Source organism: Diorhabda carinulata, chromosome 1 (genome assembly GCF_026250575.1).
Source record: "Diorhabda carinulata isolate Delta chromosome 1, icDioCari1.1, whole genome shotgun sequence".
NCBI lineage: Eukaryota > Metazoa > Arthropoda > Insecta > Coleoptera > Chrysomelidae > Diorhabda > Diorhabda carinulata.
This window is the reverse complement of record NC_079460.1, coordinates 32,833,863-32,854,930: the sequence shown is the minus strand read 5'-3', so window position 1 is coordinate 32,854,930 and position 21,068 is coordinate 32,833,863. Positions and strand designations below refer to the sequence as shown.

The window sequence follows — 21,068 nt, the reverse complement described above, 5'->3', positions numbered from 1 at the left end:
AAATTGTATTCGTTATTTCTCTCGATATTCTAAAATGTACAACTGTACTAACGGCTCTAAAATGGAAAATACAATATACATGAATACAACTGTTATCTTTGTGACTATAATCACTAAATAATGGAAATGTTTGAAAAACAATAACAATTCAAAATATTAAGCTGAGCGACACAACATACAGAACAAGGCATAAGTCAATCCATAAGTTTTAGATCAACTCCATGTATCTACATCATCGTTGGGAAACCGTTCGCAACCAAAGACAAAATCACATGTTACATCTTCTAAACTGTCCGATGAACCGTCAATTTTCAGTTGGAACACCAATTCATTGTTTCTAATGAGCGGAATCATTTCTTAACTGTTTCCGATAACAAACGTTATATTATGAAATATTTTTGGTTCATTCTTATGTATGGACTGTATGGAGGTATCCACACACTCCATATTCTTATGGAAACATTTGATCCTCGATCATGATACTAGCTTCATAAGTTATAAAAATCGGATATACCTCAAATCAAAAGTGGGTTCCGCTAAGAACTCACAACAATCATGTTCACAAGCACGGTTTTTCCCGTTCCACTTAGTCCCGAGCGTTTCAATCGTAAACCTAAGGACCTTATCAGACGAGGCAGCCATGTTGCGCAAGTTGCCAGTCTGGCTGTCAAACAGAGTAACCAGTAGAGCAGCTAGAAAATCCCCAACTTTGAAAGAAGACGAAAAAGGGGTCAATGCATAGCTCAGGTCCCTATTTAGTATTGACGAGAACTTTTGGTGAATATGACAGTGAAGATAAGATTTGAATATTTGCTTCTTCTGTAGCTACTCATTGAAAAAAGGAGACGAAAAAGGAGGCAAATGCATATGCATTCAATTCTTTCTTTGAGAATATCAAAAGGATTACACTTTTTGATGAACTATGTGCAGAAGACAATAAGCTCATTAATTATTTTCGTATGTCGAAACCAATTTTCTTATAGCTATTACACCTAATAAGAGATTACATAACTGGGGTAGATACTCAAATAAGAAAATGTATCTTACTAGAAGAGGAGCTTGTAGTTCCTTTAAGGTAAGTAACCATTTAATATAGGCCCTAAAGGCAGTTTTCTTCACTAGGTAGGAAAGTAAATATATGATAGTACCGTATGCAAAACACCAGAAACAACGATAAACAGAGTAGAGATACAAGTTATGATATGTGACGTACCTATGTAAGACAGTGTCCGTGACAGAGAATTCCTGTGTGGCGAAGAGAGATTGATTGCCCATTGTAATAAGATCCGCATGAACAGGAGCACAACCAGTCTGAGCAGCTGCGCAACTGGCAGCCTTCGTGTAATAAGCTCCATATGAAGCAATACCCTGTGACGAGGTAAGCGACTGGTTGCCCAACGTGGCTGCCTCGTCTAATAAGGGGAATGGATTATGGAGCGTTATGAGTATTGATATGAAAATTAACAAATGACGAGGAAGAAAAATAAAGAAAAATCTGTAAGAATGTTAGGTTACGATTTGTAAGTCTTAACGGGGATTTCAATATTTATTGGTTCATTGCAGAAACATTTCATTCTACTAGAATATTCGGTACCACATCAAATAATGAAATTTTCAAGGTTGCCATGTTTGTGGCTCTGAGTTTTGTAAATTCTATTAATTATTTTAACTCAACTCAATGCTTGACATGGGTCAATATTGATGTTTTCGCCGCGATCACAACGGTTGTAGTTGCCATGTGGAAGAGTCAAAAGAATATATGAGATGTTGTGGACGATTAGTAGAACTCACCCAAATGTAACAAATATTCCGATATAAATAAGCCTTGAACATGTGTAACAGACTATTTTCCTTGATAATATTGTATAGAGTTTCTGTTAACAAATATTTTAATTTTTAAATTGTATTTTTTGTAATAAACCAGAACACTTAAGCAGAAGTTTTTTCATTTTTTGCGTGAAACAATATGATTTCTATATTTCAAGAGTTAATAAAACACATCTCTGATATTCACGCACTACGTAGATAAAGATTAAAGTAGATACAGTGAAGCGCAAGAACCAACCAATAGAAATGTGATTTTCAAGAAGGGGAATATTTTGCCGATAAGCAAACTAAAATTTTCTCATTGCAATATAATTAGGTAGTATTATTTCAAGACCAGTGTGAACATAATACTTGTGATTCGAATCTAATATTTTTTCTTTATAATTTGTTTGTTCATTTACTTGCATCAAACGTTGTATTTCAATCAAAATTACTACAACAAATATTCTCAGCTAATAAAAACAGTCTAGTGAATCTAATATACAGAGGGTATGGATGCACAAGAGCTGAAAGAAATAAATAAAAATGAAATCAATCATTCAAAAGGAATCAACGACGTTGAAATTAATGAAAACAGTGGAAGTGAAGAAATAAGTGATGTTCAACAAACAAATTCAAGTATTGGAGCACATATAAAAAATTCTAATAAACCAAATACAACTAAAACTAATAATCTGAGATCTGAACTAAATAAAGAAGAAAACAATGTATATGCTAATTCTGACCAAAATAATATTCTCTCAGACCCAGCTTCTTTAGAAAACAAAGAAGAATACAAATCTTGTATCGTTCAAATGCAGGAGGTGTACCAAAAAACCGCTTTAGAGCTTAGGGTAAATCCATATTACAAACGCTCAGAAAAAACTGATACAAAATCGTTTGGTTTTAAATTTATTAAAAGAATTTATAGAAAGAAATCATCTGTTGGTACAACTAACAGTTATGATGTTGGAGATATTGATAATCCATTAACACAAGAGGATGATGAACCTCCGCAGTAAGTAGATTTATTTTCATTTAACAAATTAAAAACTTCTTGAAAATAAAAAATGTAATGAATAAAAATGCACATATGTGAAAGTACTTAGAAACGTATCTATTGCATTTACAATGTTCTACAGGAGTTTTTATCTAGGGATTGGCACAGATAAAAATATAATCAGTTTCATATTTTCCAACTTTTGATTTACTAAATAATAAGACTAATAAAAACTAAACTTGGTTAATCCCTTATTTTAGGTTGTCACATTATATTTGTGCACAGGATTATGTGGGAATAGTAAATGACCAGGCTATTGAAGATAATGAACAAAGCAAATTATCTATAAATGAGAAAACGAACAAGTCTCATAATCAAAAGAGGATTGAAAAAGAAGTGAATCAAACTAATGTAATTAGGAATGAAGACATAAAAACAGTAAACAAAGAAAATAAAGAAAATTTTCTATTTGTGAAAGAAAAAAACGCGAATAATAAAGTAAATGAGTAAGTACTCTTTATTGTTTATACTTATAGCATATTTATTATAGGTACATTCATTAATACTAAATATAGTAGAATTTTTGTTTGACATAGGTTTTCTGTAAGAGGGTAAGTTCCATGTAGTACTTCTTCACTTTTGGGCGTGAACTCTCTCCAATTATTGCTACATCCAAATATTCTATTAAGATTTAATCTATGAGTTCAATCCCTACATTTGCATTTCCAGTGATCTTTGTAATTTAAAATTTTATGGGGCATGGCTTATGATAAATATGAACCCAATTCTATTTGCTAAATTGCCAGATTGAGTCTAAGTAAAACATCTAAGTTTTTCAGATAAAAATTTGTTTGTGCTTAAATAAATTAATCTAGTTTCGATGTTTATAATTTTTGGTATAACAAAAAGATATTTCAGGCTAAGTTATGAAAAAGTGATTCTACAGCTGTAATTGAACATAAAAGGTATTTAAACGAGAAAATCGCATAAATGTATAAATAGTTTGGAACGAAATTGCTTGAAATAACTTAAAGAGTTCCAACCGACACCTAGAACGAGTCTAATCTAAACTAACCTACTGTAGCCTAAACTCAACTAACCCAACCTAATCTGTAAAATTGTTATTTTCTATCTAGATTTTAGATTCGAATGCATAACCTCATGTTACGCAATGTCAAGCACATTTATCAATTTGACTAAGTATGTGTTAGCTGGAATTGCCATGTTTAAAAGTTCATTATAATATTAATTTTTAGACATTTTCAGCTTTTGCATGCTTGAAACACTTTTTAATAAAAATAATTATATTTCGGATTTGATAAGTCCGGAGTACATTATAATGGTCAAAAATGACATTGGCATAGCATCGCAATTTTATATTCCATATTTAGAGTCCTCACGGCCCCATCTTATACCATACCAAACCCCACTACCATCTGTAACCAGCTTAATACGGAAGTCTAGCCCTTTTTTTGATGTCTTTGGAGGGTTGATAATGTTTGCCTAGGAAATTGAACAAATAAAATCTGATAACTACGAATAGAATGGTTCTTGATTTCTACAGAAATATTCAATTATAAATACAATACTTGTGAAAACTTTCTTGATATGGAGTTGAACTACGATGCTATGTTAAATTTATTCTAATTATTTCAAATTTTACTTTCTAGGTCGAAAAACATCAAGAAAGAAAATCAAAATTCTTCTAAAGCCTTGTACCAAATAAAGAAAGCTTCAATGAAGACTAAAAAAATGAGTCCTAATCGTCAAGCAAAATTTGATTTGTCATTTGCGCGGAAACTTCATGTGGAATTAAATCGACAAGCATTTAGAAGAAGTGCTAAAAATGATATTTTGTATTATCCGAAAGATTCACTATAATTTATGGATATATATCCCATCTATTGATTTCATATGGAAAAATAAGTTTTTTTTAATTATACTTGTCACCACATTGATATATTTTTATTTAATTTAATTTCCTCTCATTCCTATTGTATAAAACTAACTTGAAGAAAGGTGTAAATAATTTGACTTCAATAACAGAGTCGGATTAAATAACGCAGGAACTTATTAAAATTCACTTATCTTACCAAAAGGCAGACAATCTTCAATATCTTGGTGGATACTCTGATAAAATTTCTTAATGATGCAATTTTATTAGTTAAAGATTTGTTCAATTTGATCTATCTACTGTAATATTTCCTGGAATCTTTCCATTATGTAACTGCTTTTTGTATATTTTGTCCTACTTTTTCGGGCAAAGTAGTCATAAAATATTGATCCATGATTGAGCTTTGATTGCTAATTATTTCCAATACCTTAATATATTTTTTAAACGTTTTTTTACTGATAAAAATTTTCTTATGGTATCAGATGCCGATCTGTTTAGCATGGATGAAAGAGACTAGCTGAACATATTACCTAGTTGTGAATTTTCTGATATAAGTGTACTAATTAGTAGTGGTAGAAAGTATTTGTCAAAAAGCTATTATGGATTCCTTTCTACTGAAAAATATGTACCTCCCGAACCCATGTTGACTATAGTTTATTTCAGAAAGGTATAGAGTAATAAAACCTCATTAGATATGCAAAAGGACCACAGAGTGACCCAATGAATATTTAAGCCACTTTCATAGTTTGGCATTGATTTCATTGTAAAATCCTTTCTTTTTATCAAGTGCAGGTAGTACCACCTGGGTTGGGGTCAATATATGTGTTTAGCCTATTGTTATCCATTCACTAACACTGAAAATAGTGTGGCAAAGGCGTGCCGGTAAGATACTCGTAAAAAGGAAAGAATTTTATTAGGCATTATGTACATAGTATTAGGTACACTTATTTTTTATTGAACATTATACAAAAAATACATTATAGAGAAATTAAATTATAAAAAATCATAATATTCTTCATCTGAGGAACGGTCATCTCCTCTTAACGTTATAATTAACGGGTCGATTGTCCGATCGATCAAGTAGTCAAAATCCCAGATTTTCTCCTCTTCTTTAATGACATGCTGGACTGCTTTTCGCCAGTTCTCTGGTGTCACCTCCTTGATGGCTTGATCAAACAGTAGTTTAATTGTCGTGTTGTGTCTTGCTACAAATCCTTTCACTTGCGCCCATATAAGTTCTATAGGATTTAGTTCGCAATGATATGGCGGTGTGCGCAGCACAGTTAAACTATGTTTTTCTGCTATATCTTCCACGGCGTATTTCATAAAACGATGTTTGTTAGCTATAGCTTTAGCTAATAGTTCTTTATTTATAAAATTATCTTCAAATACTTTTGGTGGTTAACCAGTCAATAAGTTGGAGTCTTCTCTCTGCGTCGAGAATGATAACTTGCGTTATCCATAACTACTACTGAATCAGCCGAAGGTATTTCATCATTTCACCAAAATAGTCTTCAAAAACATCCGAATCCATGTCCTCGTGTTAATCTCTTAAGTCACGACTGAAAGGTTAGCAAAACTTCTATTAAAAATACCTCTTCGCTACCAATATGGACGATTATTAGTCTTTTCCCTTTACCTGAAGGCACCTTAATATGCGTTGACAAGCCTTCCATGAAAGCTTGGCGAGCACTGGTTATATTTTTGTCTTACCACATTTTTAGTACTGTATAACCTTCATTAATCCACTTTTCATCAAGATAAAAGATTTTCTTCTGCTCTGTTCTGTACTGCTTTGAACTTCTTAAGTATTTTCGTCGCCAGTAAACAATTTCCACGCTTTCCAGTAAAAGTGCTCTAAGGTTATGCTTTTTCCAGGCAAAATCCATATTTCTCAAAGTGGTCCATAAAAGTTTTTTAGTTATCAACGGAATACTGTCATCCTAGCCAAGCTCCATTAAAATCTTATCTAGGATGGGTATTTCTTTTTTAAAATAAAAAGAGTGAGCTTTCCTTCGAATTACACTTTTGGTGTCTTCATCAAGGACTTTTACTGGTCTGCCTGGACTTTTCTTGGGAGGATCCACTTGGCCTGCTATCTTTCTCCCCCGCAATAATTTAAAAACGGTAGATTTTTCAACTCGTCATTCGGTCGACAGTAAATTTCGAGTAATCGTATTTTATGCAATAGTATACATTTTTAATTCACTGATAGTGGAGAATTATTGGAACACCTTTTCAGATTTTTCACTTTAAATTAGTTCGTCGAAATCCAAAAATATACTGTCAGATAAAAAGCAAAATTTCCGGAGAGATAACTTGTAAAAAAATCTTGTCATAAATTCTAATTGAACATTGAGTTTTGTTAGAATAATATAATAATTACCCATTTGTAGGTATCTGCGGCGTTCTAAATAAATTATATTCTCCATTCTTTAGTGCATATATACATATTACTAAATGTTTTAGTTATAATTGATTCGTAATAAACAATCGATGTAACCCACGAACTGTTACTAAAATTCCGAACTGACCTAATCTCAAAGGACAATTTTGAATGGGCGCCGGTCCTTAAACTGATTCGGAATCAATCCCGCAAACAAAGCTAATTTTAAATAACATTCATGGTTCAAAAAAACATAAAACAAACGAAACAACCCGAAAGAGTAGAATGGATCTTATATTTGTTTAATTATTCTTGGATTATAGCATAAGATTATTAAACTAGTGTTCAAACAATAAATAAATTTCGTACAAATTAAGAGAATAACTAATAAACAAAACATTTTCATAATATTAATATGTGGTGGCTCTGACTTTGTAGTGATAATCTCAAACTAAATGCAATTTTTATTAGAGTACAAATTCGCAGTATGTCGTCTGGCGTGATTTAAGTTTTGTTCAATTTTTCTCGTTTTGACGTTGGAGAATATTACGGTTTCGTTCAAAGTAGGCAACGAATTATCCTTACTGGAAATAATTAATGCTGCTGGGGATTGCGTAGGCAAAATATTATCTTTATCCATTGAGAAAGCGAGAATGTTATTGTTTTCGTTAGGTTGTATCGTAAACGTGGGAGTATTATTTCTGGTCGCCATTTGAACATCGTTATCTATTACACATTCCAACATTGAATTAAATACTTTTTGTGTAGTTATAGTATAGCCTGTGACTAACATTTGTTTAGATTCTTGATTGACGATGGGAAACGGTAAAATAGGCGTTTCGGGTTGTTTTTTGATTCCGGAGATACCTAAAAAAGATTTGAAATAGTTTACTTAATACGTCCGTCTTGAATGGTGATACCAAATAGATAGATACTAAGCATCAAAAAATAATTACAGGCACTTACGTAATAATACCAGACACAATACCTGTTTGTGGATTTTTTCTGAAATTGGGGTACACGATCGTTGCTGGTTGAATTAAAGGAGATAGTTGCCTGATATTGACAATATCTGTTCGTAATTGTCCTTCTGGATTGGTTTTTTCAAGAATTTTAATCAAAGTTGTTACTTGGCCCATATATCCTGAAGCTTCTGGATGCATTATTATCACTAAATTATTTAGTATATCGAAGTTTCTACTTAACCATTTAACTGTCTCATTACTCAAACTTGTGAAATCGCCATCCTGGTTTATAGTAAAAAACCAACACAACAGATTATTGTCGATAAATTCAGTGGCTAGCCCTAAGATCTGCCCTTCGACTAATAGTCTTTGGTTTCCATAAAAATCTTTCAGAATAAACTGATTCAGTTTTCGTTTTATTCCTAATTTACGCTGGCTCGATACATTCTTCGAAATGGGTACCGACGTTTGAAAATTAGAACTTATCCCCTGGTTAGCCTTCATTGGTTCCACTTTTTTAGTTTTCTAAAAAGCAAACAACAATTGAGTATATAATAGACATTATATCAGAACAGAAAACACTGTTGACAAATAAATTTAACTAGAAATTGACAATATTTATAATTGATGTGTAACTGTTTAAACCACCTTACAACTAGTATTAATGCTAATTTTCACTTCTCTATTTTTTTGGACATTATGGAATTATATTCATTCTCTTTCTGAGAACTAACATAACTTTGAAAAGTCAATTTCGAATTAATCAATGTAATATGATGCTTGATAAAAAAATGGCTTAAGCTACTTATGGTCTAATTTTGCAAGACGTATATATAAAATATGTCGCCTATACGGAATACGATTTGTTATCGGAGTACGGAGTACATGTGACTTTTGTGAGGATTTTTAATCGCAAAATAATAGAGGGTCCTATAAGTAATATCGGTTTTCACATGTGGACATTCTTACACCTTAATTTAAACATGTCGCAACTTGTTGATACTGGACTCTAATTCTTTGAAGGGTACAATTGCTACATTTTTATAATAAATAGTATAATGTGTGATAAATATGAAATTCTTGTGGGTTTCATCGTTTAAATTGTGGAAATTTGACGCTTGAAGATCGTTAGCCGGCTGCATGGTTTATAGAGGTTACAAGGGAAGCGATAGAAAACCAACCTAGCACCAATATTCGCCGATTATCGGACTCCATTGGACCTCCTAAAGATACCTACATCGTCTTTTAAAATCAATAGATATGATCTATAAAAGTTGTCGAATAGTGTCACACGAATTATCCGAGATTCAAAAGAAACATCGATGTGTGGAAACAGTTTCTTGCCCTGCCGAAAGACGATCGTTTTATTAGACACCTTGTTAATTGCCATAAAAATTAATTTATATAAACAAAAATAACCTAAACATGAAAAATCTGTGGTTATACAAAAGGAGCCCGTCGCAAAGAGGGGTCGATTCGAGAGAAAAGTCTTGTTATTTGTCTGGTGGAATTATGACGGTATATTTCGATAACATTCCAAACAGTCGAGCTATCAATGCTTAGGTATATATTGAACAGTTGATGCGAATGTATGAGTATTTATCGGAGAAATATCCATCGAAAGCGGGTTCTCTCACAACAAACAATGTTAAACCACATATTGTGAAAGTTGCGCGGAATGATACGTTGAAAATGCAGTGTGAGAATATTTTGTAACTAAGCTCAAGGAAGGGTTTAACCAAGATCTCAAAGAGTTTAACGAACGTTGGGTTACAACCATAGAACACGATGGGCTATACTTAAAAAATGTGGTTTCTTTTTTGTACAATTATTAAATCAACAAAGTGAAATTGTAAACTGACTTTATTCATGAGACACCCTCTATAGCAGTGATTTAACAAACAAAATTATATGCAAAATTATATGCATGTTATGCAAAAATAATAATTTTTTATTAATTGACAATTGCCAATTCTGGATGTTAGGTTTATTGTAAAACTTTCAAATATCTTCATGTAATGATTTAATTAACTGTTCATTGAATTAAGTATTCAATAACATTGAATGAAAATGAAAATTTGGCCCAAAAATTGTCTCACTCACATATAACTTAATATCCAACAAGAACTTTTCTAACAATGTAAATTTTCTTATTTAGTTGAGAAGTTCACGGTAATTAACAAGTACAACGAATTCGTTGGAAAAGACTTTCAAGGAAAAGTTAACATCTGATGCATGTCGAGTGAAAAAATCAAGACAAATCACACAAAATCACCATTTACTGGAAGATTTTAAGGAAGAAATTATAAAAAATTTAATAAATAAACTTATAACATTTGATATATTGCCGTTCAAGAAGAACAGTGACGTAAATGCAAAAACTTGACTTTTATAGGAAAGTAAAAAACCATTGGCCAATGTATAAAACGTATAATTGGAAAGGGTGAAAGTGACGGAGAATAATGGTATATTGAGAGCATTTACAATATATACTAAACTTTAATTCTCCAAGGATTAGGAATCAATCACCCTAATTTCAACCCAGTGCAGACACGTTTCCCTTATAATCGTTTCTTGTTCTAGAAGACTCAAATCTGTGTATTTTTAGTTTTGTCAGCGATTTTATAAAATTTTTGCTGTTGAATAAATAAAAAGGAGGAAGTGAATAAATTTGAAAGCTATTTTATTAAAACCATACAGCATACAGTAAGACAGTTGAAACTTAGACAAGAACAGAAGTCTGATATTTAGGCTCATATATGTAATACTCCTATATTGACATTTGGTATGGGAAACAAACGTCCCTACGTTACGGCGCCGACAATATTCATTTTCTCTCTCGTTCGAGACACTTTATCGATACTACGCATGCTTGAAAATGCGCAGAACTGGGCTGGAACCTAGGAGGATAGAGATATTGTTGCCATTCTGTCTTCCTTAGTCGAAACAGCTTCCACTTATAGAAATTGTCCATATAGAAGTATTACAAATATGTTTAGGCTATAATCCTATGGTTATAGGTTCTAACGGTCCTGCGAGGAACTGCAGGTACGTTCATGTATGTGTTATGTTTCGTATATTGTCTATGGACTTATTTCCTTTGGTCGCAATTAGCGTAGGTACAGCTCAGTGCTACTACTACCGGTAGCAGTAGTAATCGTTCGGTGTCTCTCCGAACACTCCGAAACATGTGGTCCGCTCCAGAAAGTGCTGAGTTTGTAGTGTATGTGTCTGCAAACGATGGGTTTTACAACGGTTTCGTCTGCTGAATGCGACCATTATTGAAGTTACTTCATTGTTCGTCCGAAATAGCAAATTATGTTTATTGATATTTAATTATTATGTTATACTATGGAGGAAAGAGAGGAGTGTTTCATAGGGAAGAAAATTTTTAAAAAATGTCAAGCTGTAAAAGATAAACAACAGTTCAAAAACCTTCTAGAATGGCGCTGGAATGGACAAAGGGTTTGGAATGAACGTAACAATTATAGATGAATTGAAATATGCAGAATTAAAAAATTTACTATCATTTTTGACTCAAGCAGCTCATTATTGAAAAACGTGAAAAGTTGTCCAGGATATAAATAATAATTGACGTTTCTTTTTCAATTTATTCAGATGATAATGTGACGCCACCTTTAATCAATACATTTCGACGGACACTTTTTCATATATACAGATTGTTCTCATTCTCTCTACCCTCCATATATTACACTATAATTTATTTATAGCTTTAAAAAATCCTGCATTAACGGTAGAAGAGTCGGCTGACAACCGATCAACAATAATAAATTAATTGGAAAAGTATTGACAATTCACCTGTTTATCTTTCTTCTTTTGGCTTTTAGCAATTTTCTTTATTTTGTTCTCGTACCCGTTGGCTACCGCCATTTTGGGATCAGTTACGAGTTTTCGAACAAATGATAGTCCTATTTTTTTAGCAGTTGATCCAACAGATTTTTTTATTTTAGGTATTATACTCATCGGATCAGTAGTAACGATCTTTCGTTTTTCATTAATCGCTCCGGAATTTAGAACATGTTTTTTTACTTTAATAGTTTTTGCAAAGGGTTTCCCCGCCGTCGACCGAGTTGAATGCTGATAATCCAATACTCTTTGTTCAGGCAGAGTATTTAATAACCTTAAAAATGAGAGTAAAAATTAATCATCAATGTATGTTCAATGGTTTTTTCTCTTAAATAAAAACCTAATTCATTGAGAGGCAATGACTGGACAACCTTAACTTGGGCACCAGTTAAACAAGCCCCAATCATGGAATCACCTCTCTCAACCAAGACCAAACAGAGCTATCGAACCTTGATAGAAAGAGATCCCACAGAGAGAATAAAGAAGATCAAGAGGTTTTTGATCACTTTAAAAAGAGATTTTGTTTGTTATGGATTTGATTTTATGATGGCATGATCCTGATATAAAATTTATTTTATCTGTAAAGGTTGAGATGGAACATTCCAAAGTGTTATTTTCATGTATCTGCAGCTAGGCAAGTACCAACACTAACTGTAATGGTATAGTTGATCAATTTGAGAATAGCTCCTTTTTCGCGACATTTACGACTGCAGTATCTCTATTCGTCTGCTATTTTAGCTAATAAACAACTTCACCAGGTTAAAAATAAACCTCCGAATACTTATGATAATCGACGGGACCTCAAGGTTACAATATTAGGATGAATTTTACCAGTGTTACCAGATCGGCATTGGTGGAAAGAATTATTGATACCGAGAGACCTGTATGCCAAATGGAAAATATGTGATATATATTTTCGCGTTTTATAGTATGGGATGTTAAGAAATTTTGGTTTTAATATGGAACTTTAGCTAAAGCGTAAGTTTTTTCAAGTAATATCCGGCCAATTTTCATTTAATGGTGTCAGAGACTCATGCTTATAAACCTCTCATATCCCTCTCTCTGATAACATAAAAAAAGTCATAAATAAAAAAAACTAGGACCATTTTTTCATATATTCTCCTTTTATTTCCATACACTTTTCAGAACATCTGACTAAATCTTCTATGCTACTATAAAAATGTGATGCATCTTTATAGTCAAAATATTCGTAAACACCCATTTAATTTTATCATCGACGTTAAATCTTCTACTCCTTTACTCGGCCTCCAGCTTTGCAAACAAAAAATAGTCGAAAGAGGCTAGATCAGGGCTATATAATGGAAGTTCAATCTTTGTGAAGCCACATTCGTGTACAGTAGCCTTAAAAAGCGAATCAGTGTGGACTGGAGCATTGTCATGAAGCAAGTACACAACTCGCTGATTTTGCTGCTTTTATTTTCGATAATTTTTTAATGCAATTGCTTTAGTAAATTAGTGTAGTATTTGATCCCTTAAAATCAATCAAAAACATTTTCTCGTAGTCCCAAAATATTGTAGCCTTCACGTTTTTGGTGTGTTCGTGACTTTCGCTTTTTTGGCATGACGCTTCTTCTCTATGCCACTCAATGGAATGAAGGATAATAGTAAAAGACTGTAGTTTCATCACCTGTTACAATTGATCGGATTACACTTTCTACATCCTCGCAACAAAGTTCTAATAATCGCTCACAACATTCTACTCGAGTAGTAGTAGTAGTAGTAGTAGTTCCTTGCACTAATTTTGGTCATATTCACTTTGTTTTTAGGAGGCGGTCACTTAGAACAATTTCTTCCACTAAGTTAATGTTTTCTGGAGTAGTCACCTTCACAGAATTTACCGCACGTGTATCATCTTCAAATGATTCTCATCCCAAGCGGAAAAACTTACACCAATTTTTAAATTATTTAAAATTATATACATAAGTCACCGTAAGGCCCGCCGCAAATTGAACCCAGCCTACGCACAGCACACGCGTGGATTATTTTTTAGAACGTTGTTTCAAATGGAGTGGCGCATATTGAACCCATCCCACAGCCAGCTCCGACCCAACCTGGTTCGCATGGTACCGAGTTGTACTTGCAATACAGTTTCGTGAGTCGTGGGTAGCTACTTTTAAATAAACCATCCATTACCAAACAATTTTTCTTTTGACTCAAAAATGGAAAAATTAATCGAAATTGTGAGATCCTTTCCTGTTCTCTCTGACTCTACTCATGAAGATTATATTAAAGCAAAACTGAAGGATAATAAGGATAATTTTTCTTCACTCCCAATAGGCTTTTTTGCGTTGCACTCTTGACCAGTAATATTCTTGTCAATTAATTTATGAGCCTCACTAAACTGTCTTCTGTTTAACCGAAACGCCTCCTTGACCATATTTTCTGGAATTTCACCAGATAACTTGAACTCTCTGTAACTCACTCTTTTCGCAAATACTCAATTGTTTGACTTCTTTTTTTTGTTGGTAGTTGCAACATAATAAATATTTTGTCATCCTCAGAGTCAGACTCCAGATCGAGGAGAAACTGCTGGCTCGCTGTAATCTTGTATACTTATGGGGATTTGGGTACAAATCGTGGGCAAGGGCTGTGTTCAATATGCGTTACTATTAAAAAACGGGGACATGGGCTGGGTCTGGCCCCCCCGTGTGCTGTGCGTGGGTTGGCTTCAATTTGCGGCAGGCCTAATCCTTCTTCAGTCAACGAACGCACTCAAATTACCAGATGAGGCCAAGAACTCGTGGACCGCACTACGTACTTTAGACACTACTTCCGCCTGCAATTGATACAACCTGTTTACATTAGTGGAATGACAATTCAACACAACGATAACAGAATGATAAGCTTTACAATTAATACAGTTTGTAACAGATAATTAACTAAAATATAACTACCTATAAATGTAATTATGGTGAATTTTGGAAATGACATAAATTGTTCAAAATTAAATACACGGATTCTTACAATGTGATTAAATATTTGGACAGTCAATCACCATCACTTTTAAATATTAGATGCTTAGAAATCTTTTTTAAAAGGGAAGTGAATTCCCTTTTAAAGGAGACTAATATCCTGTAACATGGCACACAATTTCAACTCAATCGCTTTCCCATTCACCAGATTCATTTATTTCTATTCAACAATTTCTAGGTACTCTTTGAAACGTGGAAAGTTTAAAAGAAAAGGAGTTTTGAATGAGGAAACATGGAAATTTCTTCTGGGAAAGTCGATTATGTATTGAACCAAAAATCTGAACAAAGAAAAATAATATAACTTAGGCAACTATGACTTGCATCTTTAACATAATAGTTTTAGTGAAATTTATAGTTCTAATTCATAAATTTCAATGGAATTACGAATAATTTGATAGAAACTTAATTTTTTGTGTTAAACCAGATTTCTTTTTGGATTTTATTTTTATTTTGATATTCATGATGTAGGTGATTTATTGATTAATATAAATACGCAAATTGTGAGAGTCAAATTGATAAAGACTGTAAGTAGTCGAAACGTAACGTAAATATTTGATAGAGACCTAAAATCAAGATAATTTTTCAACAAAACCATATACAAGTGATCTATATATAAATTTCCTTCAACTTTTCATTTCTTAGACCTTTATATATGTTTTTCGCGATAAATTATTTTCATTTGAGGTTTCTTTTGATAGAAAATCAATCCAAAATAACATGTAAACATTTGATCTTTTCACCTATTTGGTTTTTATCAAAATATAAAGTCATTTTATTTTAGATGATTGATGTTGTACAAAAAGAAACCTCAATAATATCCTTATTTATACATAAATTAATTGAAAAAAAAACAGATACAAATTGACCTAGACGTATATAAGTTGACAGTTAGGCCTCTTCAGTTTTAAAATTAATTTTCTTTTATCTTTCTGTCAAAAATTTTAAAACTGAAGAGACCTAAAATCAAGAAAATATAGATGCATTAATATATCAAAAGGTCTAACAAATAAGAAATTAAAGAATTTTACATATTTTCCAAATTTTCATGTTTATTATTTTAACAAGTACCTCACCTTCGTTTTTTAGCTCCTTCAGAAGCAGTAGAAATTTTTGTATGGATATTGAAATTTGGAATCTGTTTTTTAACGATTTCATCTCTTTGTAATGGCGCTATACTGAATTTTCGTGAAACTGCTTGTAATGAACTCAGTGATTCATTTCCTCTCACTATTCTTATTGACTGCATTTTCAACATGTTTTCTATAATCTCGGTGGTCAAAACTGGATCTTACACAAAAATTGACAATTTGAATGTCAAAATCGTTCTAGTCATGGCAAGCTTATTCGAATTTAAAAATTTCGTCCACGATAGTGGAGATTAAATAGAAAAAGTGATTAATAATAACTGAATGAAGTGATACAGATACTAGAATACTGTTTTATTTGAGCCAATTTCACATTATCACTTAATTTTGTTAATGCTATAAAAATCATATTAACAAATTTTATACATGATTATATTTTGAGACAAAGAGATGTTCTGGAAAAGAAATTTTGTTAATTGAGTAATATTTAATGGCAGGTTGGACGAATAAACGAGTTCACCAAGTTACAGAGAAAGCAAAAAACAGTCTGTATAATATTTTATTAACACTCTACTAATTTAGGAGTCTAGGCAGTCACAAAAACCTTTTATAGGGTCAGTAGTAGTCGCCTGCATAATTTATCCAACATAAGCGATGATGTTTTATACGAAACAATGAAGTATTTACCCATGATTTCCGAACATGTTTTACAATTAGGGAATCTCACGATGCCCATTCAAAAATGGCCGCCGTGGGGTAAGTGTTTTTAACGTAAGCTGTGTACAAATTTAGTTGCTTTGTGACATTATTTCCAGTTTCACTAGGAAAGACCTTCTTGAAGAGTTGTTATTTGAAGAAGTGAGAAAGTTCCTCCTGGAAACGTGCATTTGTTGGGTTTTTTTCGACTATGCAGTGTAGTGCTTAGTGTAGTTAGGTGGTCACAGCTGCTTACAGTACCCTAAATGCCTGGAATAACTCTATTCAGTTCGTTTGTTCGAATCAAATATGAGGTAAAAACACCTGTAACTTTAAAAATCTAGAATGTATCTACACGTTTCCAGTAAATTTATTTTCGTTGACATTATCACTAAACATATATATCACAGATCTATACGAGTTTTGTTTTAATTATTCATTGAACATTTCATTTAAGCTGAGTTAAAAAAACAAATCAAATAACAAATAAGAATTAGTCTTGTTGGTAAAATGCATCCATGTGATTGCAAACGTAAATTTATACTGACAAGCCTTATTTCTTATATTACCTATCTTATCTGTTATTTAAATCCAACTCTACATCAGTTTTAATGCTACTTAGCTTTAAACATAATAACGTCATGAAATGAATTTCTTTATACTTGGTTAAGAAAAGGATTACCACCAAACTTCTTTGTCTTGTTTATATGGTAAAATACCCTTTTTTAAATATTTTGATAAAAACATTCTTACACGTAAAAAGATACTTGCTTTGTGCTGTGTTGTAAACTGTAGTACAACTTCAAAAAGAGACCCATAACTTTACTTTGTACTCGTGGGGGTGAGATAAAATTCTATTAGGTGATATTGTTCTAGTTTCTACTACCCTAATCAATCCCTGCTCCCCCCCAATTCTTACCGATTAATATGATTCTTTATGTTTTGTATCTCTTTCTAATTGGACATTTATTGAATACAGATCCATATTTTTTTAGTGGAATAAAGAGACTATCGTAAATCATGAAAAATGGTTAGGTTAGTGTCAGGCCTGATTTAATAACGTCCTAAGTTTTTTCGAAAAATGTATTTAAATATTATTATTTAAAAGCACATTGAATAAAATAGGATACACATATAACTCTTATTTGTCTCTTACATACATTTGTCTTTGCTAAAAAAAATCGCACTATTTAAACACACTTTATGACGATCGTAGGTCAGCTCCACCTAAAGCTATAAGTTTTTCATAATACCTGTCATCTGCCACTGAGTTATCACTTGTAACCTTGAAAATTATTCACTCATGTTTGGTAAGCTTAATATCTGAACTTTAACCCAAAAGTTAGAACGTATGTTCTAAAAACTCCCGTAATTCAAGCATAAAACAGACACAAATGGTCTAAATTTTGTATATCGTTTGAAAACGGATGGACTATAAAAATATTCAGTTTTAGCTGTATTAGTTCCACTGAAATAGATCTAAAAAGTATCCATGAAATCCTCTTAACACATCCTCAATGTCAGGCATTTTTTTATGCCGGCTAGTCGCAAACTGCCAATCAAATTCAAACCCCACAGTTTCCAATTTGAAAACGCGTGTCTCAATATGCGGATCAACACGCAGCACATGTAGCATGTATGAGTCGCGTCTCTCTTGTCACGCTAACTCAAACGTGCTACACGTGTCCCAATTTGTGCCTTGCCTTAACTGTCGCATTCAAGTTTAGATATTAAGTTTATCAAACATGAGTGTATATACTTTATAAGGTTGTAAGTGATAACCCAGTGGCAGTTGAAAGTTATAAAGAGAAACTTAAGCTTTAGTTTGAGTTGATCTACGATTATGATAATAGTAAACAAGTGTTGAAAATGCAAGATTTCACACGAGTTTGCATAATTGAAATCGAGTTTTCAACCCATGTTGTACTATATTTTTACTACAACCACAGAAAAATGCAAATAGTATTTATCTCACTTGCCAACGGTTCAAAAGTAAAATTTAAATTATCAATCGGCAAAACATTTTATCTGCGAACAAAATAATTATGCCACCTGTGTGCAAAATAAAAACACACAGCCGTCGTCCAACCAGATTTCTAAAATTTCTATTTCTATTTTATTCAGTGTGCTTTTAAATAATAATATTCAAATAAATTAATTATATTTTTCGAAAAAGCTTGGGGCGTCATTGATACAGGTGTGTCACAAATCTTTTTTCATGATTGAAAATAGTCTATTCCACGAAAAAAAAAATAAACTCAATTTCCAATCGAAATAGAGGTACAATTGGGAGGCAGAGATTGATTGTGGTAATAGAAACTAGAATTAAAATTTTATCTTCACCTCCATGATTACAAAGTGGAGTTATGTGTCTCTTTTTAAAGTTTTACTGCAGTTTACTATCTTTTGACGTGTAAGAATGTTTTCTATCAAAATATCTAAAAAAGGGTATTTCACCATATAAAGAAGACAAAGAAGTTTGGTAGTAATCCTCTTCTTAACCAATCATAAAAAAATGAATTTCATGACGTTATTATGTTTAAAGCTATCTGGCATTAAAACTTATGTAGAGCTAGATTTGAATAACAAATAAGATAAGTAATATTGGAAATAAGTCTAAATCAATATAAATTCAGGTTTGGAATCATATGGCTGCATTTAACCAACAGCAAGACTAATTATTAAGTGTTATATGTTCAGTGATAATGTAAACGAATAAGAATTCACTAAAAACGTGAAGGTGCATTTTGGATTTTTACAGTAAAGGTTTTTTCTACCATATGGATTTCGAACCAATAAACGTTAGAGAGTTATGCCGGGCTTTAATTTCAATGGGTACTGGAAGCAGCTGTCACCAGTTTGCATGTGATCAACCCAAAAATTTGGAATCGTGTGTTAAAATCCGCTTTTTATTTACCACTTACACTAAGCATATCACTGATTAGTCGAAAAAACCCAACAAAAACAACTTTCGTGGAGAAAATTTCGCAATTCTTTGAGTAACAACTCTTTAAGAAGGTATTTCATAGTAAAATTGAAAATAATGAGGTCTAAAAACCATCAAATAACTTCGCAAAGCAAATAAATAAATCTGTACACAAAAGCTTACGGCAAAATTATTTGCTTACCCCACGACGGCCATTTTTAAATGAACAACTAATTTTGCCTGTAATATAGGTGCGCATGTACAAAATACACGTGTGCGTCAATCACAGCATACGCTAAATGGCACATATTCTCTTACCCAGCTGATACCGACTTTATCCGAACGCCGACGACGGCGTTTTTGCACATGATTGTTTTTTTTTATTCTTTTAGAAATAAATATTCTGTTTTAGGTTATACCAGTGCTGCTCAAAAATGAAATGCAAAAGTTGCAGGCATTATTCATATTTATAGGGAATGTCCTTTTTGGTTTATTGTTCAAGTTAATGGAAATGGCAAATGGGAATTAGTGAAACATTTAAGAAATATTATGTTTTATTTATTATTGTATGCCTCATTATCAATTGTGGTCAGTTAAGGTGACAATGAAACACTTGTGGGTGATAACAATGAATTGAGGAGTAAGGGCTCTTCAAATTACACTAGGAAGATCAATCAAAGCGGAGAATTTCTTTAAAGATACTACTATGATGCATAAACCAAGATTATGTGCGAACAATAAAAACCTAGAAAATAACTTTGTACGTTGCATATTACTAAAAGTTTGAATTTACAGAGGTGTGTGAAAACACAAAATAATATTAGAATTGGAATAAGAAAGGAAATGAAGACAATGATGAGTAGCATATTGAAGGAGAATATTAACAGATTTATGGAACTGAGGATAAGTATTTAGAAGAGCAAGATGAACTCACATTTTTAAGGTATACTCGAATTTATTAAGAGATAAATTTTTTTAAATTTCTTGCAACGAAATTTGTGATTTAATGTGTCCAAGGTGTTGTAATTTACCCACGAAAAATATTTAAGAATAGATGAGTTTTTAAAAACTTTAATTCGCTACCAAGATGTTAAATATTTCAAGAATAATGTTACAATAACACATCGCCTCTCACAAATGAAAAGAAACTAGAAGTAATCATGAATGGTTTCAATATTCTATTCATTTATTTTGTGATTTGTAGCCATTGAAGATTTGAATTAAAAACTAATAAATGTGCAAGCCGTGAACTTTAATCATTTTATTGAGCATATTTAAAATTTTGACTGGGGGGTATACCCACCTCATTAAAAAAGAATAATAGATAAACAAACGTATTACCCAAATAAGAAGCTAGTTTGTAAGGATTATAATGTATTTTTTTAATTACTTGAATATATTTTTTTAGAATCCACATAGTATAAATATGCCAAAACAACACTCGGCAAGT

General features: G+C 32.2%; 3 protein-coding genes across 3 annotated transcripts; 1 reads left to right on the top strand and 2 right to left on the bottom strand.

The window, feature by feature from the left end:
• The first annotated feature begins 2,318 nt into the window (after nucleotides 1-2,318).
• On the top strand, nucleotides 2,319-4,687 carry LOC130894983 (serum response factor homolog B-like). The gene is made up of 3 exons (XM_057802070.1): nucleotides 2,319-2,824; nucleotides 3,067-3,312; nucleotides 4,477-4,687. The coding sequence occupies exons 1-3, from the start codon at nucleotides 2,319-2,321 to the stop codon at nucleotides 4,685-4,687; spliced, it is 963 nt and encodes a 320-aa protein (XP_057658053.1).
• Nucleotides 4,688-7,418: 2,731 nt separating this feature from the next.
• Nucleotides 7,419-8,294, bottom strand: LOC130898052 (uncharacterized). Its single transcript, XM_057807088.1, has 2 exons — nucleotides 8,075-8,294; nucleotides 7,419-7,953 (listed from the first exon to the last, which is right to left on the bottom strand). Exons 1-2 carry the CDS (start codon nucleotides 8,247-8,249, stop codon nucleotides 7,538-7,540), a joined length of 591 nt encoding a protein of 196 aa, XP_057663071.1. The 5' UTR covers nucleotides 8,250-8,294; the 3' UTR covers nucleotides 7,419-7,537.
• A 17-nt stretch (nucleotides 8,295-8,311) lies between these two features.
• Nucleotides 8,312-16,494, bottom strand: LOC130894975 (uncharacterized). The gene is made up of 4 exons (XM_057802058.1): nucleotides 15,985-16,494; nucleotides 11,871-12,192; nucleotides 8,392-8,576; nucleotides 8,312-8,333 (listed from the first exon to the last, which is right to left on the bottom strand). Exons 1-4 carry the CDS (start codon nucleotides 16,164-16,166, stop codon nucleotides 8,312-8,314), a joined length of 711 nt encoding a protein of 236 aa, XP_057658041.1. The 5' UTR covers nucleotides 16,167-16,494.
• Between the last annotated feature and the right edge of the window lie 4,574 nt (nucleotides 16,495-21,068).

Excerpts from the sequence above, each read along its gene's own strand:
- LOC130894975 (XM_057802058.1), bottom strand. The coding sequence starts at position 16,166 with ATGTTGAAAATGCAGTCAATAAGAATAGTGAGAGGAAATGAATCACTG. Across the intron at positions 8,577-11,870 it reads AAAAGAAGAAAGATAAACAG|AAAACTAAAAAAGTGGAACC; the intron begins GTGAATTGTCAA and ends TTTGCTTTTTAG. Across the intron at positions 8,334-8,391 it reads GTCGAAGGGCAGATCTTAGG|GATGGCGATTTCACAAGTTT; the intron begins GCTAGCCACTGA and ends ACTATAAACCAG.
- LOC130894983 (XM_057802070.1), top strand. The coding sequence starts at position 2,319 with ATGGATGCACAAGAGCTGAAAGAAATAAATAAAAATGAAATCAATCAT. Across the intron at positions 2,825-3,066 it reads GAGGATGATGAACCTCCGCA|GTTGTCACATTATATTTGTG; the intron begins GTAAGTAGATTT and ends CCCTTATTTTAG. Across the intron at positions 3,313-4,476 it reads GCGAATAATAAAGTAAATGA|GTCGAAAAACATCAAGAAAG; the intron begins GTAAGTACTCTT and ends TTTACTTTCTAG.
- LOC130898052 (XM_057807088.1), bottom strand. The coding sequence starts at position 8,249 with ATGCATCCAGAAGCTTCAGGATATATGGGCCAAGTAACAACTTTGATT. Across the intron at positions 7,954-8,074 it reads CAGAAAAAATCCACAAACAG|GTATCTCCGGAATCAAAAAA; the intron begins GTATTGTGTCTG and ends AATCTTTTTTAG.